Below are 27377 nucleotides of genomic sequence, written 5' to 3' on the forward strand. Positions count from 1 at the left end.
GTGTATGGGACAAATTCGGGACCTTTGTCAATGGGGGGGGGGGTGGGTCTTTCGAACCACCCAAACTCCCCTGACTACGGGGCTGAATTGCTACTGGATATCAACATTCTTCAAAATATCTTGTGTGTTCAACAGAAGAAGAAAAAAAATCAAACATGGTTTGGAAAAAAGTAAACTATGGCTCTAGTTTGTTTCATTTGGATTAATATTATATCACTTCATTTATCATAATTGCACAAATATAAACATACACTAGCCATTAGCCAGCTGATTTATTTCCTCTAATTTTTCCACTGATCTATAAATAGATATAATTTAGTTTGAACTAAAGACCCCTGCATTACAATCTTTGATTATGGATATCAGCGTACCTGTTTAACTCTCTGCCCTGTAGGACTGTCCGCTATGGTAAAGCCAAAACCCTCTGCACCTTTGGTTATAGTGAGACTCAGAAGCTCCGGGGCCACCGTAGCCCCGGCTGTCGCTCCTGAGGATGATGCCATTGAGACACTGTCATCAGGTGGGGGTCCCGGGGTGGTCAGGGATGGAGGTTGTGAGCCATCCAGGTGGGTGTCTCCTGGGTGGGGAAGCGGGGTGAGGCCATCACTATGCTCAGGTACCAAGCGCCCAGTCAAAGACATGTACTCCATATAATTTTCATAGTTGTTCCTTCCATTAAGCAGCAACGGGTGATCCACCAGGCCCAAAGGGGGCATGGAGGAGCTTGCTGAAGGGTCTTCTGGGTCATATGGGAGCGGGTAACCTCGACACAACACCAAGGTCACGCTCTGACCAATGGGGACCGACTGGAAAAGCTTCACCACATCAGCATGGGTGGTGCCCAGAACACAGATGTCATTGATGTAGACGATCACATCACCTGAGGAAGAAATAATGAAAATCGAGAATACTAAACACACGTTTAAAGGAAAATATGAAGCGCCAAACTCCCAAGTGCATTATGTCATCGCTCTTACATCTACCACTTGCTTAGAGTGTGTATGCACATAAATTAGCTTAATTATTAAGCATATTGGTTCTCTTACAAAACATAATTATGCTGGCTTCTGAACAGGCGACCATGCTGAGAGATTTGCAATGGGAAAGCAATTGCAAGTCATTCGTATGTAATGAACGCAGTTGGATTCTGGTGACATGAGCAACCAATGGCGCATAATGAAGGATATGTAGTCTAGTTAGTGGGTAAAACTGTGATCTTTATGATGTTTGCTGGTGTGCCTGCCTCACATGCTGAATTAAATACTGTGGGGTGAGTAAAAGGGCTAACATTGGTGCCTTGACAGAAATGGGAATTGGTTTTTGGTATGGGAATAAGGCAACCCAGGCTCATACTGATTACGTACCCCTATATACATTTCTGGAGAAAGCAAAACATGTCCCAGGACCTACGTTTTTTTTGCAGTTTTTAGTTTAGCGAACCCACCAGAGGCCACTGTGTACGCTTTTTCCGATCTCAAATTTCTCTCGAGAGTGCCATACGCGCGTGCTGCTGTAAATCCACTATAGGCCACTGTCGAATGACTGACTTACTGACTGACCAACCAACCAACCGATCCCCCACCTTCCTCCTCCCCTAAATTCAACTAATAGTGTTTTAAAAAGCACCGATTGACCCGCACACCCTCTTCCCTTTTTTAAAAAGCAATCCAAAAAAAGAAAAGCCCCCTGATTTTTAACACTTTCTCCTGATTTTACCACATTCTCACCCTGTCATTGATTTTCTTTTCGGGTTAGTCCCTTTATTAATCTGGGGTCGCCACAGTGGAATGAACTGCCAACTTATCCAGCATATATTTTACGCAGCGGATGCCCTTCCAGCCACAACCCATCACTGGGAAACAGTCACACAAACACTTATTCACACACACCCTCATACACCACATCAATTTTAGCATACCCAATTCACCTGTACCACATGTCTTTGGACATGTGGGGAAAACCAGAGCACCTGGAGAAAACCCATGCGAACACGGGGAGAACATGCAAACTCCACACAGAAACGCCAACTGACACAGTTGAGGCTCGAACCAGCGACCTTCTTGCTGTAAGGCGAACATGCTACCCACTGCGCTACCACGTCCCCTGTTATTTATTTACTTGTTTATTTTATTTTTTAGCTTTTGTTTTTATCTTACCTGCTTTCTGGAACTGTTCTTTATTCTGCGTCTCAAGTCTGCCAATGTACATGTCGAGCTACCGGACAAACTGGTAACAACGGAAAAGCCGTCCATATGAAGGTAAACGGTCAGTTGGTAAGCAAGAAAAGGAACGGTGTCATACCACCCCATAGCCTTTGTTTTTAATGATGACATGCAGCCATCCATAGCTCTGGTTACATAATTCGTGATCTCCAGAAATGTATATAGGGCTATCTTTTCAGAATCAGCCTGTGTTGAATGGATGCCAACTAGTAAGACTGTGCAAGTAAACCTCACTCCCCTTGCCTTAAGAGACACAGTATAGGCAGCAGTAATTAGCGTCTTTCTTAGTGCGCCCACTTCCCAATCCCAACATTATTGATTGATGATAAAGAGCCACAAGTTCTCACTTCCTTCAACTCCCTCTGCTCAGAGCTTTTTGCTTAATGTCCTGCCAAATGTCATATTTTTGGATTGTGGCAGGTGAGCTTATGTTTCTTTCTAGGAGTGTTTAGTTTTGTTTGTATCCACGAATTAAGAACATGTGGTGCAAACAAAGTAAGTACAGATTTAGTTACAAATTAGCTATTAGATACTAGGCCTCTAGTTTGGACCTAACATTCCAGATTTAGCAAGAGCTTAGGATCTGCTGGTTCAAGCTTACTCTGGTCTTAAGACATGCACTAGAGCAGGTGTGCCTAATGCTGTTCCTGGAGATCAACCTTCCAGCAGAGTTCAGCTCAAACCCTGATCAAAAACAACTAAAAGAAACTAAGGCTATTTCTCAATATGCGTTCTTCAGCGTTCTTACATCCTCCTGTTCTCATGTAACGTCATCATCAACTGCCAAAGTTCAGTTCCAAAACTCAAGACCGCAGTCTTCTCTGTTCTCACGGTCTCCCAAGTTTGTTCTTCCGAAGTAACTTGGCAAGAACGGTCTCTACAAGAACACAAGTCCGTTCTCAGCAATGTTGGAACTGAGAAACAGCCTAAGTAAGATCTGAAGAAGCTCTTGGTAATTAAAGACAGGTGTGTTTGATCAAGGTTGCAGCTGAACTTTGCAGAAAGGTAGATTTCCAGCAACAGGATTGAGCACCCCTGCACTAGAGGCTGCAGTCTTTACTGTCCATTTTAGTGCACTCGGCTCCCATGGAAATGCAGATTCGAAACCCATAGATTGAACAGATTCAAAGGTGTTACATCAGTATCCTGACCCGGATAAGAGTGTGGTTTAAGGGGGAAGAGAGATTAACAGAGGCTATATGAGCTCGGCAATAAACCTCATTCCGCTGGCCCCAAAAGATAAACTAGAGACAGCCATCTTTAATGTCTTTGTTAGTGTGCCTGTCTACCATGCTGGAAACGCCGCTTTGAACCCTGCGGGGGCAACAGAACTGTAAGGGTTACACAGAAGCTGTGACCTTGATGGGAGTGAGATTTGGGGAGTGAGTATAACGAAGGCCAACAAGTAAGATCTGTTTATCATTTCCCTGGCTTCAAGAATCCACTCGAGGCTGCAGTCTTTTCTTTGCCTCTTAGTGTGTCTGCCTTCCATAGTAGTATTGGCAACTCGAATCTAATAAGGTGAATTGATCCAAAGGGGTTACATATGTTCTGTGACCCTGTTGAGAGTAAAGTTTAAGGGGGTGAGACAACTGTAAAGCAGCTAGTAAAAGCTGTATTGGTTAACCTCACTCCTTCATGCACAAGGCCCTTAGCGTGCCTGCTTTTCAACATGGGAATGTCAGATCAAATCTCACAGACTGAACAAAACTGAAGTGGTTATACTGGTGCCGTCACCCTGAGGAGAGTGAGGTAGCTGTCACTCCCTTGGGTCAACAGGCACACTGAAGTCTTTAGCATCCTAGATAAGGGTTATATTGGTGCCCGTGAAGGGGGGGTTTGGGAGGGTTTGTTGGGGTGTTAATCTTTGGACTGTGGTGTAGCATCTGAGACTGATCAGACACGCAATTATTGTTTTATATATATAACAAATATAGTCCACAGCAACCTTCACCAAATGTGGTGTTAGTGAGGCCAGGTCTGCGTGAGTCCTAATGCCCCAGTATAGTGAACACTATACTGTCAGTAAGAGCCATCTTTCAGATGAGACGTTAAACTTTACTGACTCTCTGTGGTCATTAAAAATCCCATGGCATGTGAAGGCCAAATTACCTCCATTGGCCCTTACTGATCATGGTATTCCCTATCCACCGAATTGGCTCTATCAATGCACAGTCGAAGTGAACCGAGAAAAGTAATTCTGTTAGCAATGTAGATTTCTACTGAGCAAAATGAACGATGCAGAATTTTCAACATACTTGTAACACGCACACGGAATTTGACTCTATTGAGTAAAAAATTCTCCTGAATGTTGTCCGATCAACATTCTGTTAACTCAAAATGGACGACCGCATCATTGCTGTATGTGGACACCCAAAAATTTATAACACTACTGCACGTTCATATATTCATCCTATTTTAAATGGGAATACATTTGAAGTCAGTATTATTAAAAACCCTGAATTATTAGCCCCCATTTATTTTTTCCCCAATTTCTGTTTAATGGAGAGAAGATTTTTTTCAACACATTTCTAAACATAATACTTTCAATAACTCATTTCTTGATTATCCAGAAGAAAAAATATTATTAGACACACTGTGAAGATTGTTTGTCTGGATGGTGCTCTGAGACCAAACAATTTGGCAATTGGCTTTCCATGATTTTGGAGACGTAAATAATTGCGGGAATGTATTATGAACATCAAATAAGTAATTTAGAGCGAGTGAAGAAATATGAATATTGCATTCGTGTTTGGTGTTAATCCAGAATTACAGTTGCTTCCCCAAACACAAAAGACAAACAAAGTCTATGGTCATCATTACAACAGTGATAAGAAGGTTTACAAACTAAAAGAATTTTAGTTTACCTCTCTCAAACTCTTTAAAATCTCTTCAAAACAGCCATAGAAAATTTTGTAACAAGATGCTAATAGTCTAATCTGATTTAATGATTTATGCTATGCTAAGCTAAAACTGCTTTGGCCAGACCCGCAGATTGGCTAAATGAATTCAAAAATGATTAAACTCAGCAGTTTAACTCTAGGGGATGTCTTTTCAAAAAAGGTAGTGTTTCTTTAAACAACAATTCTGCTTTTTACACTGCATCTGGAAAGTATTCATAGCGCTTCACTTTTTCACAGTTTTTTATGTTACAGCCTTATTCCAAAATGGATTAAATTCATTTATTTCCTCAAAACTTTACACACAATACCCCATAATGACAATGTGAAAAAAAGATTTTTTGAAATTGTTGCAAATTTATTAAAAAATAAAAAACCTGAAAAATCACATGTACACGAGTATTCACAGCCTTTGCTTAATACTTTGTTGATGCACCTTTGGCAGCAATTACAGTGCCTCAATTTTTTGCCTCTTCCTCTTTGCAGTACCTCTCAAGCTGTATCAGGTTGGATGGGAAGCGATAGTGTGCAGCCATTTTCAGATCTCTCCAGGACTTAGGTCTGGGCTCTGGCTAGGCCACTCAAGGACATTCACTGAGTTGCTGTGAAGCCACTCCATTGATGTTTTGGCGGAGTGCTTTGGGTCATTGTCCTGCTGGAAAATGAACGGTCGCCCCAGTCTGAGGTCAAGAGCACTCTGTAGCAGATTTTGATTCAGGATGTCTCTGTACATTGCTGCATTCATCTTTCCCTCTATCCTGACTAGTCTTCCAGTTCCTGCAGCTGAAAAACATCCCCACAGCATGATGCTGCCACCATCATGCTTCACTGTAGGGATGGTATTAGCCTGGTGATGAGCGGTGCCTGGTTTTCTCCAAACGCAACGCCTGACATTCACTCCAAAGAGTTCAATTTTAGTCTCATCAGACCAGAGAATTTTGTTTCTTATGGTCTGAGAGTCCTTCAGATGCCTTGTGGCAAATTCCAGGCGGGGAAAGGCTTCCGTCTGCCCACTCTACCATACAGGCCTGATTGGTTGATTGCTGCACAGATGGTTGTCCTTCTATAAGGTTCTCCTCTCTCCTCAGAAGAACGCTGGAGGTCAGACAGAGTGACCATCGGGCTATTGATCACCTCCCTGACTAAGGTCCTTCTCCCCCGATTACTCAGCTTAGAGGGCTGGGCAGCTCTAGGAAGAGTCCTGGTGGTTCCAAACGTCTTCCACTTACGGATGATGGAGGCCACTGTGCTCATTGGAACCTTCAGAGCAGCAGAATTTTTTCTGTAACCTTCCCCAGCCTTGTGCCTTGAGAAAATCCTGTCTGGGAGGTCTACAGACAATTCCTTTGTCTTCATGCTTGGTTTGTGCTTTGACATGCACTATCAACCCTGGGACCTTATATAGACAGGTGTATGCCTTTTCAAATCATGTCCAATCAACTGAATTGACCACAGGTGAACTCCAATTAAGCTGCTAAAATATCTCAAGAATGATCAGTGGAAACGGAATGTACCTGAGCTCAATTTAGAGCTTTACTGCAAAGGCTGTGAACACTTATGTACATGTGATTTTTCAGCTTTTTTATTTGTAATAAATTTGTAACAATTAAAAAAAAATCTTTTTCACATTGTGGGGTATGGTGTGTCGAATTTTGGGGAAATAAATTAATTTAATCCATTTTGGAATAAGGCTTTAACAAAAAATCGAAGCGCTATGAATACTTTCCGGATGCACTGTAGATTATCTCCCCACTATGTTTGCTAAGAGAGCTATCATGTCATGTTTTAAGAACACACATATTTAAGGTTAATAAAACAGATGTTTTTTTGACCTAAATGTTTACTATATCACTTCATTTCTGATTAAAATCTAAGAGCACACACAGAAGGTCTGTTACATAAGCACCGACACTGACCGAGCGTGCTAACAGCAAAGCTAGCCAATAATGAGATGTTTCAGTAAGAAAGGCAACCTGCGGCCTGTTGAAACTGCACAAGCCGACAGCATAAGTGTGTGCAGAGGAACTTCTATAGAAGGACCCCCATCAAAAGCAGATAAAACACACTAGATCCCACTAAAGCCCAAACCGCAACGATAGCTTGAGGCATATGCAAATAAAGCCTATGCCAGCATCATTATCCAGAAAAGGCCCTGGGAAGTGATGTCATTAGATGTGATACATTTCTAAAGTTAACACACGATCAAGGGAATGAACAAGCCATCCATACAGGTATACATACATAGATACAGGGACTCAAGTTTCCCATACTAGGGTAAGAGTTCCTCTTCAAGGGAATAGAGAAGTTATGAAAAAAGCAGCAAATAAGCCCCCAGCGTCCGCCTGTGATGACTCACTCAAAAGCGCTCTTTCATCACAGAAAAACACACTGCGACAAGCGTGACCTTGCGCTAGCTCTGTGCAAGCTATTAGGGACTGTTGTCAAGCGGTGGCTACAGAGATAATGATGTTTCCTAGCCAATGCGCTGAGGGTTTTCTCTTGAGAACTTCTGAGGTCGCTACTCGGCCCTGCTTATGTATCGATAAGTGTCAACACATTAAAAGAAGGCTTTTTGTAATTCTAAGCAGGCCTCTGAAAATTTGGTTTTTACTGCCACTGTTTGTCTTGCTTAGCCTCGGCAGCCATGGTTACGTGACAATCATTGGTGATAAAAACTAAAGATGTTTCTGTATTGATTTTTTTATATTCTCCTTTAAATAGTCAGCAAAATAGTTAGTGGACTACTGATACACACTGATGCATTTCAACTAAGGTGGTTAATTGACCAACATTTAGTGATGGTGAGATTATTGGCATCAGCCAATTAGGAATGCATGATACACTCACCGGCCACTTTATTAGGTACACCTGTCCAACTGCTCGTTAACACAAATTTCTAATCAGCTAATCACATGGCAGCAACTCAATGCATTTAGGCACATAGACATGGTCAAAACTATCTGCTGCAGATCAAACCAGGCATCAGAATGGGGATGAAAGATGATTTGAACATGGCATGGTTGTTGGTGCCAGACGGGCTGGTCTGAGTATTTCAGAAACTGCTGATCTACTGGGATTTTCACACACAACCATCTCTAGGGTTTACAGAGAATGGTCCGACAAAGAGAAAATAGCCAGTGAGCGGCTGTTCTGTGGGTACAAATGCCTTGTTGATACAAGAGGTCAGAGGAGAATGGCCAGACTGGTTCAAGCTGATAGAAAGGTAAGAGTAACTCAAATAAACACTCGTTACAACCGAGGTATGCAGAATAAAAATGCACAACACATCAAACCTTGAGGCAGATGGGCTACAGCAGCAGAAGAACACACCGGATGCCACTCCTGTCAGCTAAGAACAGGAAACTGAGGCTACAATTCACACAGGCTCACCCAAAAATTGGACAATAGAAGATTAGAAAAACGTTGCCTGGTCTGATGAGTCTTGATTTCTGCTGCGACATTTTAATGGTAGGGTCAGAATTTGGCATCAACAACATGAAAGCATGGATCCATCCTGCCTTGTGTAAACGGTTCAGGCAGGTGGTAATGTATTGGTGTGGGATATTTTCTTAGCACACTTTGGGCCTATTAGCACCAATTGAGCCTCGTGTCAATGCCCCAGCCTACCTGAGTATTGTTGCTGACCATGTCTATCCCTTTATGACCACAGTGTACCCATCTTCTGATGGCTACTTCAAGCAGGATAACACACCATAAAGCGCAAATCATCTCAGACTGGTTTTTTGAACATGATAATAAGTTCACTGTACTCAGATGGCCTCCACAGTCACCAGATCTCAATCCAATAGAGCACCTTTGGGGATGTGGTGGAACGCGAGATTCGCATCATGGATGTGCAGCACCGACAAATCTGCAGCAACTGCGTGATGTTATCATGTCAATATGGACCAAAATCTCTGAAGAATATTTCCAGTACCTTGTTGAAAGGTCCAACTTGGTACTAGTAAGATGTATCTAATAAAGTGGCCAGTAAGTGTATATCAACGGCCATATTGATATCGGCCGATAAGTGCTATTTTTAATGTTAAAACTGTCGGTCTGATAACAAAATAAGCCAATATTTTTTGGCTGATAAATAATGCATTATTTTTGTTGGCTGTACCACTCCACATGCTTTTTATTTTTTTATTGACATCTTGATTTTGGTTAATGATAAGTGATTTGGTTGCATGGAAATTATTACCATAGAGACCACAGAACTATAGTTGACAACAGAAAAGGATAGCTTAATATTAAAATTCAGTTCAAATTTTTATGAAGATAAAGATTTTAAAACATTAATTAATATTTATCGGCTAATATAGTGGCTATCTGCCTCCAAATCTAAAGCGTTACCGGTATCTGTCAAAATTTTCATATCGATGTATCCCTACAGCCAATCGCTATGCTGGATGAAGAGAAATCTGCCTTTGTAAAGAATGCAGCGTGGTAAGCTAAATTAAGATGTTGAACTAGTTTTATTTGAATAAAAAACATCATAGTGATCAATTGATATGATTAAATATTTTTAGTTTAATAGTTTGAAATTACAAAAAAATAATATATATATTTTTTGGAAATGTGACATACTACAGTATAACTACTATAAGATAATCTACTGTATTGTAAAAACGTGGATACGCATCGACTATACATTTTAAACATATTAATGGACCACATAAATTATATAACACTAGAAATTAATAAACATTAAAAACTTATGCTATAATGCATACTATAAGCGTTAATGCACTATTATTATATTACACAAATATTTTAAGATGATTTTACATCAAATGATTACTATGTAGATAATTACATTACATTACTATATACCTATTTGACAAACAATACACTTAATAAGAATATTCTTCATTTTAAATAATATTCTTTATTATATTTATAGTTAGGTCCACAAATATTTGGACATCGACACAATTCATCAACAACATTTTTTGTCCTATACACCAACACAATGGATTTAAAATCAAACAAAGATGTGCTTTAACTGCAGAATGTCAGCTTTAATTTGAGGGTATTTACATCCAAGTCAGGTGAACGCTGTAGGAATTACAACACCGCCTTCCAATGAGTTCTGAAGTATTTGGCTCAATATGAGCAGAAAATATTGTCTGAAACACTACAGAATTCATCAATAAATAGAAGAGAACCAGTTCTATTGGCAGTCTTACTTGCCCACGCCATGTCACTACCACCACTTAGAATCATGAGCAGTTCATTTCCATCTCCATACTCTTATCTTCCCATCACTCTGGTACAAGTTGATCTTGATCTCATCTGTCCATAGGATGTTGTTCCAGCACTGTGAAGGCTTTTTTAGAACTCTAATATGGCCTTCCTGTTTTTGAGGCTTACCAATGGTTTACATCTTGTGGTGAACCCTCTGTATTCACTCTGATGTTGTCTTCTCTTGATTGTTGACTTTGACACATATACACCTACCTCCTGGAGAGTGTTCCTGATCTGGCCAACTGTTGTGAAGGGTGTTTTCTTCACCATGGAAAGAATTCTTCGGTCATCCACCACAGTTGTTTCCATGGTCTTCCAGGTCTTTTGGTGTTTCTGAGCTCACTTGTGCGTTCCTTCTTTTTAAGAATGCTCCAAACAGTTGTTCTGGCCACGCCTGGTGTTTTTGCTATCTCTCTGATGGCTTTTTTCAGCCTAATGATGGCTTGCTTGACTGATTGTGACAGCTCTTTGAATCTCATCTGGAGTTGACAGTAAAAGATTCCAAATGCAAATAGCACACTTGAAATAAACTCTGGACCTTTTATCTGCTCGTTGTAATTGGGATAATGAGGGAATGACACACACCTGGCCATGGAACGGCTTAGAAGCCAATTGTCCAATTACTTTTGGACCCTTAACAAGTGGGAGGCACATATGCAAACTGTTGTAATTCCTACAGAGTTCACCTGATTTGGTTGTAAACACCCTCAAATTAAAGCTGACAGTCTGCAGTTAAAGCACATCTTGTTCATTTCATTTCAAATCCATTGTGTTCATGTATAGAGCCAAAAATGTTAGAATTGTGACGATGTCCAAATATTTATAGACGTAACAGTATATAATTATAGATGTATGATAATTAGTGTGGTTTAACAATTAATTGTGACTAATCATGTTAAAATAAAAAAATAGAATTCACATAATATGTGCTGTCGCCTTACAGCAAGAAGGTCGGTGGTTCGAGCCTCGGCTGGGTCAGTTGGCGTTTCTGTGTGGAGTTCGCATGTTCTCCCTGCGTTTGCGTTAGTTTCCTCCGGGTGCTCCGGTTTCCCCCACAGTCCAAAGACATGCGGTACAGGTGAAATGGGTAGGCTAAATTATCTGTAGTGTATGAGTGTGAATGAGTGTGTATGGATGTTTTCCAGAGATGGGTTGCAGCTGGAAGGGCATCCGCTGCGTGAAACATGTGCTGGATAAACTGGTGGTTCTGCTGTGATGACCCCGGATTAATAAAGGGACTAAGCCGAAAATAAAATTAATTAATGAATTTACATATTACAATTTATATTACAAAAAAGTATACACTTAAAAAATATTTCTATACAATTTTATGTTCTATATAAAGTTTTTGTATATAAATTTAGATAAGCATTTTATATACATAAATATATTATACATATATATATATATACATAAATATTATATAGATGGACGTGTGTTTTTGTATATATAAAATGAATATGTAAAATGTATACATTTTATTTTTTATGTTATTAGTTGTGAATAACTGTTTAACAGAACTTAATTATAATCATAATAATGTAATAAATAATAAATTAATAATAATAATAAATTAACCTAATAAACTAGTAATAATAAAATAATTAATTAATTATAATAAATAATAAACATAATAACATAATATAAATAACATTCAAATATTGTAGTTTCATATATCTGTGAAAAAAATATTGCACCAAAAATTAAACGTTTTATTTATAAAATGTAGACTCTAAATCTTCTCACCTGTGTCCATCTTGCTATCCTGAGCCGCAGGTCCTTCAGGAATGACGCTCTTGACCTGCAGAAACTCATCCGGCTCATCACCACCGATAATGGTGAAGCCGAAGCCCATGTTGCTCTTCTGCAGCACCGTCGTGAGGAACGTCCCTTTGAGCTGCGTGGCATCACGTGTAAACGGGGGCTTTTCTGTCGAGACAAACACAAACAAACAGTCAGACGATACAGAACAACACACTTCACAACCATCTCCACTGGATGGCCTTTTGGTGCTTCGGTCACTAAGGTAAAATGAAGTAAACCCAACACCAAGCAAACCAAGCGGGTGAAGATGGCATAAATGGGCCACAGAGAAAAGCAGTACCTCTATATATGGTGGGCAATGGCAGCGCCGATAGACCTTGACTTTGCATTTGCTGCTGCTGTTGGATCCTTCGTTTGGCCTCTAGGACGGGGTTCTCAAACTGTGTCCTTCTGTTAATGTGGCTGCGGGGCAGAGCGAGCAGATATTAAAATCTGCGCCCCGCACATACTTTACTGAAGAGCATGAAGCGGGCGATTTGGGGTCAGATTTTCTAAGTATTTGGGGCTTGGAAGAAGAGATTTGAACAACTTACTCAACATAGTAACTGCCATAAATAGGGTCGTCGATTTTCTCCCAGCCATATGGAAGTTCTGTAAAAAGAAAATAAAAAATAAGATGGTCGGCACCTTGTTGGAAATCTTGCTGATCCCTGATGCATATGAACTTTAATGTAGTCTGGGTTGTATTTAACGTTTCCTTGCATAAATAAATTAAGCGGATTATATATACTGTATACTTATATATAGTCCCTTATAAATAACTTGGTGAAATTTAATGTGGTCTGGGTTGAATTTAACGTTTCCTTGCATAAATCAGTTCAAATCAAATCAAATTAAATAAGTCAACACTGAATTCCATAGTATTTGTTTTTCTCACTGTGGAAGTCAATGGTTACAGATTTTCAGCAAGGGGTTAATAACTACTTGAGGGTGAGTAAACGGAGTAAGTTTTTGTTTTTAGCTGAACTATCCTTTTTTGTTTTGCATATCATAATGAAATAAATAGCAAATAAAATTTGCTGCTTTGTACAACATAACGGCTAACAACATAAACAAGGATCTGGACTGTTTGGATTTGTTCACTTATGTTTGCATTATTTAGTGTACATTGTTTTTTTTGTTTTTTTATTGAAGGTATTTTTATTTTTTGCTGAACCTACACTTGGAAACTACCTCACACGGGTGCATGTTTACCTTATTTTTTACCAAACTGCATAAAGCTGTGAGAAAATATCTAATTGTGATTTTTCTGAGTGATATTGCAATTAAATTTCATGTAGACAAACTGCAGATCATTATTTTCAATAGTACTGTGTGAAGCACAAACTTTAAATGAAAGGAATATAACATGCTTGAACTGTGTATATATATATATATATATATATATATATATATATATATATATATATATATATATATATATATATATTTATTAACTATTTATATAAACATGCATTTACACAAAACAGCTAATCGCAATGTTACAGTATTTACAGCGAGTTTTATCACGATAATCAATCATGGTTTAAGAATGAAAAGCTGAAACTGTAATAATGACTGTCAGAAGACGTAAAGTACTTTACTATGAAAAAAAAGTTTATCGTGACAAAAAATATAGTATTAACAATTAGAAGTTTGTCAATATATTTTGTATTTTTAATATGTAAAACTGCTTTAATGTAAAGTGTTTTAATATTATTATTGAAAACTTGCATTGAAAGTACAATACAGGTTTATTCAATACACGTTTTCAATTGAACAATACACGTTTATTCAATTATTAACTGTTATTGTTATTTTTCAAGTATGCTTATTCATATACGTATGCGTGTATATGTGTAATATATATTTTCACGTTTGCAGTTAAATGTTCCATAATGCAATTCAAGCATGAATAAATGGGGAACATTTTTAAATAAAACATGAATCACTAAATACGAAAAACAGCTAATTTACAGATTTTTTTTGTATACTCCTTCATATTATTACAGTTATCAAATATGTACATATACATGTATGTATATATATATGTCCAATGTATATAAATACATATATATACATATATATACACATATTCATATATATATATATATGTTCATATTTTTATATGTGGTCATATCTTTCCTGTGTGCAGAACACTCTTTGATTCCAATAAAAATATACTCATGATAATAAATGATTTAAAAAGTTATCATCCTTCTATGCAAAATGCTTGGCGTTAGCACGGTTTATGAATAAATAAATTTGACCCTTGCTTTCCTTCATATTGTATGATCTAATCAGCCTTCAAGAGAAGAATTTTCATAATACAATATTTAGAAATAATTACAAAAACAGTAAAGGAGAATATGCAACCTTCAGGAGCAAAAAATATATAAATAAATAAATAAAAATGAGCCATTTAATGCATGGCACGTCATGAAAACATTCCTCACAGTTTTCATTATAGCCGAGCCCAGTCCAGTGAATCAATAACCCCAGGGATGCCTGCGGTGTATGATAATACTAGTGGGTAAATCAGTCTAGACGTCTTTTAAAAACACACATTCCCGGCACACGCCAGAATTTCAATTCGGCATCCCGAAACAATCCAGCCGGCCGTTCAAGCTGGCAGTCGGTGTGTAAAACAAAGCTTAATTAGGACACACAGCGGTAAGTGAAGGGAGATCTGGCAGCCCGAAGGTTAGTGCCAACATACTTTCATGCCATTCAATCCGCCTGAGACGCACAAAACAAATGACAAACGTCATCAAATGCAGAATTCCAGATGCTTTTTCCTGTTGCTTTTGTTTTGAAGCCAAATTTGATATTATTGAAACATCAGGAAGAAATGGGACACGGGTGCAAACTCGCACAGTAATTATCAAAAACATCACCGGTGAAACGCACCGACATTCCTCACAAACACGTTAATATACGCAGATACATCGTGAATTTATTGTGAGCAACTGGAGCGCAGTAAACATGTAAATCAAGCTCACATAAACAAAAGGCCAACATAACTCATATCTTTTCAGACAGCCCTTCTACAGTAATTAACTTCACAGATGGCGTTTTTTCCTAGTCACTCAATCAGAGCCGGGTTATGGAAACACACTCTAATTTCCTCTATTATTTCTTGCTGTGGACATTATTTGTACACATTTTTTCATGTGTGTGATATACCTTTCAGATCTCTGTTGTACCTAGGTGTAGTTTCCTTTGCATTCTTTAAGTTTCACATCAAGATGACAATGTTATCTATACTCTAAAGGAACCAATAAACATTATAACAGTCTTGATACACACTATCAAACACACAGAACTACCCAGAAACCAATAAACCAATGTTTCTCAACCACGTTCCAGGAGGACCACCAGTTCTGCACATTTCTATGTCTCTCTAACCAAACACACCTGATTCACATCATCGGCTCATTAGAAGAGACTGATAGGCCTGTAATGTGTGTGAGAGACAACGGAGGCATCCAAAACGTGCAGTGCTGGTGGTCCTCCAGGAATGTGGTTGAGAAACACTGCACTAAACTATGCCCTGGCAACCTCTCGGAAACAAACCTGTCCTATAAAAAACACAGAATATTATACCTTTCACCTGAAATGCCTTTACAACCATTCAGGATCAACCTAGCAACTACTCAGAACACCCAAGCAATCAAGAAACAATGCCCTACCTCGTAGAATAGAACACACACCAACACAGATCAATTATTCAGAATACACTAGAAAATTTCTTGTAACACCTTAGCAACCACTAAACAACATTCGATAACTATTTAGCAAACACCAAAATATGATTTAGAAGCTTCCTAGAAACTACTTTAAACACCTACAGCATCCTGTAGTAGCACTGTTTTTTGAACCACTCTGAACACCTAGCAATAACTAACACCACAGAAACCGCTAAGTAATGGGTTAGCATTCAGTCACCAATGCAGCTACTCCAAAGCGACGACCAGCAAATAAATCCCACTCTGAATACTTTAATAACAACTAAACAGTGCTTTAGGAGGTGCCAAGAAACCATTCAGAACACCCAAAACAATAACCAAAAGGTGACCAAAAAACAATGGCCTAGAAACAGCTCAAAACTCCCTAGAAACCTCATCTTAACCACTAAGTAACTTCATAGCAAATTCTTACAAAAGTTCAAGAAACCTCATAGAATAGAACACTGTAGAATATAACAATCAACCATTCAGAATACACTAGAAAATTCTTGTAAACACCTTAGCAACCACTAAACAACAACTATTCAGCAACCACTAAAAAATGATTAAGAAGCTTCCTAGAAACTACTTTAAACACCTACAGCATCCTGTGGTAGCACTGTTCTTTGAAATCACTCTGAACACCTAGCAACAACTTACACCCCAGAAATCGCTAAGCAATGGGTTAGCATTCAGTCACCCATGCAACTACTCCAAACACCAAAAATACTAATAAATAAATCCCACTCAGAATACTCTAATAACAGCTAAACAGTGCTTTAGAAGCTGCCTAGAAACCATTCTGAACACTTAAGTAAACAAAAAAATGCCCTAGCAACAGCTCAAACTCCCTAGAAACCTCATCCTAACCACTGAGTAACTAATAACCAATTCCTAAAATATGTTCAAGAAACCTCATATATAGGACACACACAAACATAGAATAGATCAACCATTCAGAATACACCAGAACATTCTTGTAACACCTTAGCAACCACTAAACAACATTCGATAACCATTTAGCAACCACCAAATATTATTTAGAAGCTTCCTAGAAATTACTTTGAACACCTACAGCATCCTGTGGTAGCACTGTTCTTTGTAACCCCTCTGAACACCTAGCAATAACTTACACCACAGAAACCGCTAAGCAATGGGTTAGCAATAGCATTCAGTCACCCATGCAATTAATCCAAACACCAAAGCGACCACCAAATAAATTCCGCTTCGAATGCTTTAATACCAACTAAAAAGTGCTTTAGGAGCTGCCTAGAAACCATTCAGAACACTCAAGCAACAACTATGAGAACCTAGCAACCACAAATAAGCACTTGTCTGATATAGTAATCATTCTAAACACCTAGCAACGTCTTAGCAGTGTCCTCCTCCTACAACAACCCATCAAATTCAGTGAACACCAAAGCAGTAAACTGAAATGTCCTTAGCAATTCAATAAAAAACACATTAAAATCAAACTAAAATTTAGAATAACTCAAAACACCCTATGAACCACCAAACAATTCACTTGTTAACAGCTCAGATCACCCTAGCAACTACCAAGCAATATGCTAATTAATCACTCAGAACACCATAGGAACCACCAAACAACGCCCTAATAAATCACTTACCAAACTAATCCCTAATAAAGCAGTTAGACACACAAGGTCTGAATTAACGACTCCGAACACCCTAGCAACCACTAAACAATATCCTACTTAATCACTAAGAACTCCCAAGCAACCTCCAAACAATGCCTTAATTAACCTCTCAGAACACCCAAACAGCCATTAAACAATGCCCTAGCAACCTCATTGAATATCCCGCTAAACATACAATACACTGTAGCAGACACCCAAAATGCTCCTAAAACTTCTCTGAATACACCCCAACATACACTAATACACTACACCCTAGTTACCATTTATAAATAAAAATCAACACAGAATAATTCCCTAGTAAACATTTAAAAGTTACAATCACATATAACAGTGTAACAACAACCATTAACAGCAATTTAGAATACCCTAGAAACCCCATTCTAGCAAAATATCTTAAACAATAAAGCAACCTCATAATGCCATGGATACTACTCAAAATACCCTAGCAACCACACAACCACAAAACAATCTCCTGGCAACCCCTCACAAAACCCTAGCAAACAAACACAAAAGTGCCCTGGAAACTACTTAACATACACAAGCAACCATCAAACAATGCCCTGACAACCACTCAGAACATTCTAGCAACATTACAACACCCTGGTTACACCTCAGAACAAACAGAACACGCACCCAAATTACCATAGAACACACCAAATTTTGTTAACAACAACCCAGAACACTGTAGTGACTTCACAATGCCCTGATAACATCTCATAACACTCTTGCAATTCCACAACACCTTGTGAACCACTCAAAATACCTTATAAAAATACAAAACAATGCCCTACTAACCACTCACAACACTACCACACACACAGTGCCCCAGCAACTACTCTGAGCACCCTTGCAACCACACAATACCTTAGCAACCTCTCTGAACACTTCAGCATCCACCGCACCCACAGTAACCATTAAAAAATATTCCAGTAACAGCACATTGGCCTGGCAACCACTCCGAAAAACCTAGCACTCACAACACTTCCACAGTAATCACACAGAACACCCTAGCAACCACTCAGAAAACCCTAACAACCACACAATCTTCTGGCAACTACTCAGAACACCCTAGCATCCACCACACTTTTCTACAGTAACCACTCAGAACATCCTAGCAACCGCACATTATCCTGGCAACTGCTTAATACCCTAGCAACCACACAACGCATTAGAAACCTCACTGACACCCTAGCAACCACCACACATGTCCATAGCAACCACTACAAATATTCTAGTAATTTCATTTGGCTACCACTTAAAATGCCCTAGCAACCTCATATTGCCCTGGCAACCACTCAAAATACCTTAGCAACTTCACAATGGCCTGGCAACCACTCAGAAGACCCTACCGACTACTCAAAAAACTCCAACAACCACATGTTGTCCTGGCAACTACACAGTATACCCTAGAATCCACCACACTTTTCTACAGTAACCACTCAGAACATCCTAGCAAACGCACATTAGCCTGGCAACTCCTCATAATACCCTAGCAACCACACAATTTATTAGTAACCTCTCTGAACACCCTAGCAACCACCACATGTTTCCAAAGCAAACACTCAGAACACCCTAGCAACCATGCAATGCCTTAATAACCTCTCTAAACATCATAGTACCCCCAATATTTTACCACAGTAACCACTCTTGGTATTTTCCAAATAGCAACCTCTCTAAACACCCTAGCATTCATCACACTTTTCCACAGTAACCACTCAGAACATCTTAGCAACCACACATTAGCCCGACATTCACTCAAAATACCCTAGCAAACACACTATGTATTAGAAACCTCTCTAAACACCCTAACAACCAATACACATTTCCATAGCAACCACTCAGAACACCCTAGCAATTATGTGATGCCTTAGCAACCTCTCTTAAAACCATAGCACCCACAATACTTTGCCATAGAAACCACTCTTGGCATTTTCCAAATAGCAACCACTCAGAACATCCTAGCAACCACACAAAGCCTGGCAACCACTCAGAACACCATAGCATCCACCACACAGAACATCCTATCCAAACAATCATACATTGGCCTGGCAACCACTGAAAAAACCCTAGCAACTTCACAGTGCCCTGGCAACTACTCAGAACACCATAGGGAGCACACAGGAAAACCTAGCACACACAACACTTCCACAGTAACCACTCAGAACACCATAGTAACCACTCAGAAAACCCCAACAACCATACAATCTCCTGGCAACTACTCAGAACACCCTATAGCATTCACCAGACTCTCCACAGTAACCATTCAGAACATCCTAGCAAGCACACAGGAAAACCTAGCACACACAACACTTTCACAGTAACCACTCAGAACACCATAGCAACCACTCAGAAAACCACAACAACCACACAATCTCCTGGCAACTACTCAGAACACCCTAGCATTCTCCACACTTTTCCACAGTGAACACTCAGAACATCCTAGCAAGCACAGATTAGCCTGGCAACCACTCAAAATACCCTAGCAAACCTCACAATGCCATGGAAACCACTCGGAACACCATAGTGAGCACTCAGGAAAACCTAGCACTACCAACACTTCCACAGTAACCACTCAGAACAACCTAGCAACCACTCAGACAACCCCAACAACCACACAATCTCCTGGCAACTACACTCTAGCATTCACCACACTTTTCCACAGTAATCCCTCAGAACATCCTAGCAACCGCACATTAGCCTGGCAACCACTCAAATACCCTAGCAACCACACAATGCATTGGAAACCTCTCTGAACACCCTAGCAACCACCACACATATCCATAGCAACAACTACAAATAATCTAGTAATAGCACATTAGCCTGGCAACCACCTAAAATACTCTAGCGACCTCACAATGCCCTGGCAACCATTCAGAAATAGCTAGCACTCACAACACTTCCACAGTAACCAACCCCAACAATCACACAATGTCCTGGCAACTACTCAGAACACCCAAGCATCCACTACACTTTTCTATACTAACCACTCAGAACATCCTAGCAACCACGCATTAGCCTGGCAACTGCTCAAAATACCTAGCAACCTCTCTGAACACCCTAGCAACGACCAGTCTTTTCCATAGAAACCAATCAGACCAATTTAGCAACCACACAATGGCCTGGCAACCACTCAACACCCTAGCAACGACCACACTTTTGCCTAGCAACATATCTGAACACCCAAACAACCACACAATGCCCTAGAAACCTATCAAAACAAAGTGGCATGAAGTAAATTTATTTATGTTAAATTGTCATATATTTTTCATCACAATAAGTTATCATTTATTTGTTTATTTTGTGACGGGACCAGTGAAAACATGCAAACAAACAAAGAAACATAAAGTCATTGCATTCTCCAACCCAAATATATACAACAGACGTGCCCTCGAAGCTACTTTTTATCCATACTGTGTCAAAAACAACTGCTAATAAAGCCATGCTGTGTTCAGAGAGTCATTAGTTGAGTGAATGGAACAGATCGCTGGGCTGGAGGAGGCAGGAGCAGGTGTGACCACCAACAAGCTCCTCGCACCTCACTAGGAGGGTTATAGCAATCAATTCCTTCCTACACACACACCGACTGACATCCACTAATGCTTGACCCTTCTCCTCGCAGTCACCAACATGCTCTTATTTTGGCTTTACATTAAGCAGAATCCTTTCCCAAGAGGATTCAGGACCAGCTTCTTATAGGTGTCATAAACACGCCTTTAGGTGAGTGAGAGAGATGAGTAACACAGCAGATGGTGACACTTTTCTTAATAGAAAAAAGTGTTAAGTGTGACATAATCCTGGGTGGATTTACTGTAGTTTTCGTTTAATATATGAAAACTATGCATGCGAGTCAGGGTTATAGTAATAATGCTGTATAGTTAATAAAATGCATTTATTTTTGGGAGCTAAATTTGAGTAATTTTAAAAGTCAGCGTAAAATATATGATGTCACCTTCTATATTAAGAAACATTACTGGATGTGTTGAAACTGTGTTGAAAATTATTTATAAAGTTATGAATATTGACAATATGATCTGAATGTTACCAATGTACAACACTTAGAAAACTCTTAGTAAACTTACTATTTATTCTTTTTATATATTATGTTTAGACTACTAGACAAATGTCTTGTCGTCAATCCCAGTTGTAAGAGCAACACATAATAACTTGACTTCTAGTTGATCATTTGAAAAGTGTCAGAAGGTAGTTTTTTTCAGATCAATCATCTGGTGAACTGCATCCCAATCATCACAAATACTGCAGAAGACCTACTGGAATCTGCAAGGACCCAAGATTCTCACAGAAAGCCGTCAAGTTTGGTGAAGGAAAAATCATGGTTTGGGGTTACATTCAGTATGAAGGCGTGCAAGACATCAGCAGAGTGGATGGCAACATCAACAGACTGAGGTATCAAGACATTTGTGCTGCCTATTGCATGACAAACCACAGGAGAGGGCAAATTCTTCAGCAGGATAGCGCTTCCTCTCATACTTCAGCCTCCAAATCAAAAGTCCTGAAAGCAAAGAAGATCAAGGTGCTTCAGGATTGGCCAGCCCAGTCACCAGATATGAACATTATTGAGCATGTCTGGGGTAAGATGAAGGAGGAGGCATAGAAGATGAATCCAAAGAATCTTGATGAACTCTGAAAGTCCTGCAAGAATGCTTTCTTTGCTATTCCAGATGACTTTATTGATATTTTGAGATATTTGATCTAAGTTATTTGAGTCATTGCAGAGATGTATGGATGCAGTCTGCCAAGCTCATGGAAGTCAAACACAACATTAATTCTTTTCCCACATATTCTATACTGTACATTATTTCTGTTAAGTGTCTAAGCAAAGTCAGACCTTACTGCCCTAATAATTACAGTAATTAAAGTCAAGGCATGATCATATTGTATTTTAGTAAAATAAGCATAATCTAGAGGCCTTTTCCTTTCATAAAAGCCACTTCTGATACCAAATGATCCACTAGAAGTCAAGTTATAATTTGTTGTTCCTAACGCTTGGATAGGCGACAAGACTTTTGTCATTATATTATTTACATTCAATATTTATCTATTCATGTTACAATTGCTTATTTATTTGAATAACTAATTATAAACAATTGAGCAATATTTCAAATGTTCAGTACTGCACAGATAACTTTTATACAAATAACTAAAAATATATCAAATTCAGAAAACAAATGAATAATACACAATAATATTTAATAACAAAAATTTTACAAAATCAAATTTTCTAATTCTGATATAAATGAGATATTTCCCGCATAACTGTACATTTACAGATATAATCAAAAAAGTTATATAACTTTATCATTTTTATTAAGGATTAACAGATCATTACCAGAAGTATTAAAACAAATGATTAAAACAATAAAGAGTAATAATTATAGTTTGAAATGTGAAAAACAAACATTTGAACATTTCAAACATTGGAAATTTTACTTTATAAATAATACATTAATTTATAAAATAAAAATGTTATAATGTTTAGAAAGATGCTGAAGAGATTATTAATGCACCACATTCAGAATTCAGAAAATATTAATTATTATACATATATATATATATATATATAGCCTGTGTGTGCATGACATTTTCAGACCATTCCTGCTTTTAACATCTATAACCCAGACCACCTTAAATATCTATTTCTCAAGCCTCCTTAAATCAATGGTCGTCCATCGGCAGTTGCCATGGCAACTATGGGAGAAGTCTCTTGTTCAGGCTCTTTCATTCACTGAGTGTAGATTCGAGTGCATTGAGTGCACAAGTGTAAATATGAGCAGCGTGTGTGTGTGTGTGTGTGTGTGTGTGTGCATATTTAAGGCAAGACACTGCAGGTGAATGGAGTAAAACTAATATTTATAATCATACTTGCCCATCTGTTTGATTACATTAAGAATCGGAAACCTTTTTCGTATTAGAAATTTTCTAAAATGTTTATATATGGAAATGAGGCCGCATTGTATTTTTACATGCACTCATTTGCATTTATTTTTAGCACAAAAATCTGTCAAATTCAGGATTTTTGTTTAATTTTTGAGTGGAAAAGGGATTTTGGAAATCTTTTTTTAATCACTCCATAATTCAGAAATGACTGTGAACAGCCAGAAAAAGAATAAAATGTTGCAAATATTTATGTTTGAACATTAGCCTCAGTAAAAAAATTCAGAATACAGATATTTATAAAACTGTTTGGTGTGTAAATTATGATTATAATGGTGATTAGGACTCATATTGAAAAAGCAAAATATTCATGGCCACTAAACTCTACAGAAATAAATCGATAAAAGGTATTCAAAAAAGACCATAAAAACTATTTATAAAAGGCAAATATTAAAAAATTTAAATGTAAAAAAGCATCGTTTTGCCCTGCAGAATCCCACCTTAAAAGTCATTTAAACTTAGTGCCCTCAAAACCAACAAACTAATCAGTTACTAATCAGCAAGCACCAAATAAATTGTGACACATTTTTGCTAATTAACACAGGCAAGTGTTGTGTTAAATGTTGTGACCACCAACTAAAACTAAGTTGACATGTACAGTTCATCATTTATCAAGGTTTGATGGAAATTAATGATGAAACTGTGCCAACTCATCAGGATCATACTCTAACAGACACCTGAAATTAATTCTGAATCACGTAGATTTCTGAAGTTTGAAGATGCACACGTGGATCAAGAGAGCAGCAGATATTATCGAACACAATGTAAATCAATCTTGATGATGCTTATAAGCTTACTTTTTTTGCCAAAAGCAAGATGTATTTTGTAATAGGGAGAGGGTTATTAGTAGTCAAGTCACAGGGAGGCATTAAAAGGCCTGTGGAAAGAGATATTGATTTCTCTGGCCCCATTAAATTGCATTTTAATTCAACAGTGGGTTTCAAAGACGGCAGATTTGGGTACGTAGAACCATCATGCATGTTTAACAGCCCAGCTAGAAAGAAAACAGTGTATTTGAGCATGCTAATGAATGTGCCACGCTAACTGGTGCTCTATTTTTAGAGCGCAGGTAATATTTGAGGTGGGAATGAACAAATAAAAAATGCAGCTCACAGAAATTGGACAAATATATGAATGAATGAATGAATGAATGAATGAATGAATGGATGAATGAATGAATTAATTAATGAATGAATTGTGAGTGTATGGATGGACAAATGAATGAATAAATGAATGATGAGTGTATGGATGCATGGACAGAAGAAAGAAAGAAAGAAAGAAAGAAAGAAAGAAAGAAAGAAAGAAAGAAAGAAGAAAGAAAGAAAGAAAGAAAGAAAGAAAGAAAGAAAGAAAGAAAGAAAGAAAGAAAGAAAGAAAGAAAGAAAGAAAGAAAGAAAGTTTGGTGGGTGGGTGGATGGATGGATTCATCAATGGATGTTTGATGGATGAATGCATAGATGAATGAATGTAAGGATAAATGGCAGGATAGATAAATGAATGAAAGTTTGGAGAATTGGTGAATGGATGATTGAATGAATGGAGGTTTGGGGAATGGGTGGATGGATAATGGATAGATGAATGAATGTTTGGTGGTTAAATGGATGGAAGGATGGATGAATGGATGAATAGATTAATGAATTTATGGATAAATGGCAGGATAGATTAATGAATGAAGGTTTAGTGAATGGGTGGATGGATGAATAAATGAAGGTTTGGTTGGATGGATGACAGATAGATGAATGAATGTTTGGTGGATGAATGGGTTATTTAAGTAATTAATGTAAGGATAAATAGCAAAATGACCAAGTGAATGAATTTTTGGTGGGTGGGTGCATTGATGGATGGCAGAATGAACTTATAAGCAAACGAAGGAACAAAGGAATGTTTGGTGGGTGTAAGGATGGGCGGATGGATAGGCGAATGAATCAATGAATGAATGAACGAACTAACTAATGTTTGGTGGGTGGGTGGGTGGATGGATGGGCAAACAGATGAATGAATGAATAAATGACAGTCTAAATAGATGAATGAATAGATGAATGGATGAATGAATGAATGAATGAATGAATGAATGAATGAATGAATGAATGAATGAATGAATGGTGGGTGGATGAACAGAGATGTATGTATGAATGGATGGATGGATTGGTGAATGAATGAATGACAGTCTAAATAGATGAATGAATGAATAGATGGATGAATGGATGAATGAATGAATGCCAGTCTAAATAGATGAATGAATGAATAGATGGATGAATGGATGAATGAATGAATGAACGAATGAATTTATGAATGAATGAATGGTGGGTAGATTAACAGAGATGTATGTATGGATGGATGGATGGATTGGTGAATGAATGAATGAATGAATGAATGAATGAATGAATTACAGTCTAAAAAGATGAATGAATGAATAGATGGATGAATGGATGAATGAATGAATAAATTAATGAATGAATGAATGGTGGGTGGATGAACAGAGATGTATGTATGGATGGATGGATGGATTGGTGAATGAATGAATGAATGAATGAATGAATGAGTGTTGGTGGGAGGATAGACAGATGAAAGGATGGTTAGGTAATTGAATGGTAGAACAGATAATTGAGTGAATTAATGCATTTGGGTGTATTGATGAATAAACGAACGAACGAATGAATGAATGAACGAATGAATGAATGAATGAATGGTGGGTGGATGGACAGATGCATAGATGGCTGTATGGATGGATATGTGAACATGAGTATGTGAACAAATGAATAATTGAACAAATGAATGAATGAAGGGTGGACAAATTTATAAATGGATGGATAGATGCTTATGCAGATGACAATGGGTGGATGATCTGATGATTGTATGGAGGGATGACTGAACAAACAAACAAATGATCAAACGAAAGCAAACAAAAAAAATGAATGATGTGTTCTTAAGAAATGGAAGAATGAGAAGCAAGTAAATAAACGGAGATGTCTAAATGAATGGATCTATGACAACAAAACAAGCAAATGATCAAACTTAAGTAGAAAATCAAGAACAGCTATTTATAAGATGAATGAATGAAGAACAAATGAAGAAAAGATGTATTTAAGTATGCATCAATTAATGAATCAACGAATTAATGGTCAGACGGATGAATGCATTGCTATATGACCAGATCAGACAAACAACTGATCAAGCAAAAGAACGAGTATTCATTTGAAATGAATGAATGAATAAACAAATAAACATTAAAATATGGAGAAAAGATGTATGTATAGACTGACAGATGGATGGTTATACGACTGAACAAACAAATGACTCACAAAAAAAATGAACAAATAAATAGATAAACCGATTCACCAGTGCTAGCTGAGACATTTTATCCATCCATTCTGTCATTAGAAACCCAATGTGTAATCATAAGCTAGCAGCACTTGTCTTTCTGGATGTTTTATGAAACCAGAATATGTTCTGACATCTCACAAAACACGATCTCCCCCTCAGAATTCATAAAACAATCTCTCATGCGTACATCTCCAGAGGGAAAAAATACAAGCAGAGGTCATGACTGCAGTGTAAAACACACACACGCACGCTTGTGTTACAGTAACACACTCACCATCTTCCTCACACTCCTCTGGAGGTTTAGCTTTCTTCGCTAGTCGAGGGTCCAACCATGACGTCGTTTTGGTATTGTGACTGAAAAGAACAAAGAAAAACATTGTGTTGTAGTTTAGCTACCATTATCTGAACCTGAAGAGTCTCTTTGTGCCAAATATTGGTCCAAGACTCTCTTTCAAATGTAAAACATTCTCAATTGTGTATCCCAGAAGGCCTCAGTCACAGTTGGGTTTTTCCAGTCACCACAATGACAATCGATATTCT

At 38.1% G+C, this 27377-nt stretch overlaps 1 protein-coding gene across 3 annotated transcripts in view; it reads right to left on the reverse strand.

The window, feature by feature from the left end:
- magi2b (membrane associated guanylate kinase, WW and PDZ domain containing 2b) overlaps positions 1-27377 on the reverse strand; it is a 227462-nt gene that overhangs the window by 68108 nt on the left and 131977 nt on the right. For all 3 annotated transcript variants that reach the window (XM_056451972.1, XM_056451971.1, XM_056451970.1), the window contains exons 6-10: positions 27112-27191; positions 12730-12787; positions 12477-12598; positions 12119-12301; positions 372-880 (exon numbers count right to left, since the gene is read on the reverse strand). In XM_056451972.1, coding sequence (XP_056307947.1) covers positions 372-880; positions 12119-12301; positions 12477-12598; positions 12730-12787; positions 27112-27191 — 952 coding nt within the window. The remainder of the gene's footprint in view (positions 1-371; positions 881-12118; positions 12302-12476; positions 12599-12729; positions 12788-27111; positions 27192-27377) is intronic.

Source organism: Danio aesculapii, chromosome 25 (assembly GCF_903798145.1).
Source record: "Danio aesculapii chromosome 25, fDanAes4.1, whole genome shotgun sequence".
Taxonomy (NCBI): Eukaryota; Metazoa; Chordata; class Actinopteri; order Cypriniformes; family Danionidae; genus Danio; species Danio aesculapii.